The following is a 1,642-nucleotide window of genomic DNA, read 5'->3' on the forward strand; positions in this document are numbered from 1 at the left end:
ACACCTGCCCTGCTAACCCGGATGCTATGGGGAGCTGGAGTCCAAACATGTTTCTTTGGCAACAGATCTTCTGCGTGCTTCTGTGCAAAGCGAGGCTCAGAACCAGACGTGCCTGGCACCGGACAGCAGCGCAGCTTCGGCTCTAGGGCACGCGATCAGCTCCGGGCCCCGGGACGGGGGCGGGGACGCGAGAGTGACGTCGCGATGGACCAATCGTAGCAGGGGCGCCGAGCAAGGGCCCAATCGCAGAAGAGCCGGAGAGGACAGTGACAGCATAGCGGGCACCGACCCCACCTCCTTCGCGGGCGAGATGCCAAACTGGTGGCGGCTGAGTCACTGCCGAGCGCTGGAGGCTCCGCGGACCTACCCACCGAACCCCAGACTGAGTCCGCCTGTGGAGCTGCAGCCCCGTGCGCCGGAGCCTCCCGGAGCCACCTGAGGCCGAGTCCTTAGGGCCGCGGAGGAGCAGAGGGCTGCGTGGAGAACGTCGCAGGAGTCACCCTGCGCGGAAGTGCGCTTGCCTTGGTTTGCTTTCAAATAGAGCTAGAGAGTTTCCCTGACAGACGTATTTGGGTGAATTCATCGCTGAGTCTTCGGCCGCCCCCGCCCTGCAGGCTGCCCCTGAACCCCTGGGGCGCAGCGCCAGCGCAGGGCACCGGAGGACGCCTCCCGAGGGAAAGGGGGGACCTGCACGCAGCCTAGCGGGAAGAGTAATCGTGGGGTGAGTTTGAAGAATAAAAGCCCCTTTCGATTGGAAGCTGCTTTTTAAAAGGCCCCTCCCTGTCGGTCATTAACACGCAGCAAAATAACAATAACAGTTGTGTAACTACAGCGTCCCAAGAGGGACTTCATTGTTTTGCTTATGAAAACCAGCTGGCAGTATACAGTGTGGGAACCGTAATTCCATCATTGGCTAACCAAGATGGGCGACAGCTTATTAAGATTATTTCAAAGAATCATCTTAAAGGCTGCTGGAGTCCTCAAAGGTCCTAGTCTTAAAAACCGAAAGGATGACAGCCTTCTCCTAGGAAGTGCTTACTGCTTCTCTGTTCTCTAGTTGGCTTGTTTACTCCACAAAAGTCTTCTAACTTCCCCATCTTGGAAAATCTAGCTTTTGGGAGAAGAATGCAACTGATTCTCTCTCTCTCTCGTTTCTTTTTTGTAGAATTCAGCTATCTGCCCAAGCAATATGAAGATTTTATTTGTAGAACCTGCCATTTTCCTTAGCGCGTTCGCTATGGCTTTGATCAGTCCCCTGGCAACACAGTATGTTTATAGGAGAATATGGGAAGAAACAGGCAACTACAGTTTTTCATTTGATAGCAATATCTCTGAGTGTGAAAAAAACAAAAGCAGCCCAATATTTGCATTCCAGAAGGTAAGAGATCAAAATACCCCTAAAATGTAAAGAAAACGGAGTGTGTACCAGGGTTTGTAAATAGAAGAGGACACTGTTCATTACACATTAGTCTCTCAAGGGTGACCATCAAAGTCCTAAATCTTAAACCGAATGGCCTTTAATGAAGTTCTCATCCCATTTGAAGTTTCCTGATACCTTTCCGTTTGCCTCTTCTTAAAAACTGTCTTCCTTCTGTGACACTAGCTTTTCTCTCTCTCTCTCTCTCTTTTTTTTTTTTTTTTT

The 1,642-nt window shown here is 51.1% G+C and overlaps 1 protein-coding gene across 1 annotated transcript in view; it reads left to right on the forward strand.

Annotated features, from left to right (window-relative positions):
* The first annotated feature begins 335 nt into the window (after positions 1–335).
* Positions 336–1,642, forward strand: part of SLC46A3 (solute carrier family 46 member 3) — a 20,865-nt gene continuing 19,558 nt past the window's right edge. The window contains exons 1-2 of the mRNA XM_003797610.3: positions 336–721; positions 1,166–1,378. Coding sequence (XP_003797658.1) covers positions 1,190–1,378 — 189 coding nt within the window. The 5' untranslated portion in view covers positions 336–721; positions 1,166–1,189. The remainder of the gene's footprint in view (positions 722–1,165; positions 1,379–1,642) is intronic.

This window comes from Otolemur garnettii, unplaced genomic scaffold, assembly GCF_000181295.1.
Source record: "Otolemur garnettii isolate 467f Iridium unplaced genomic scaffold, OtoGar3 scaffold00120, whole genome shotgun sequence".
In the NCBI taxonomy this organism is placed as follows: Eukaryota; Metazoa; Chordata; class Mammalia; order Primates; family Galagidae; genus Otolemur; species Otolemur garnettii.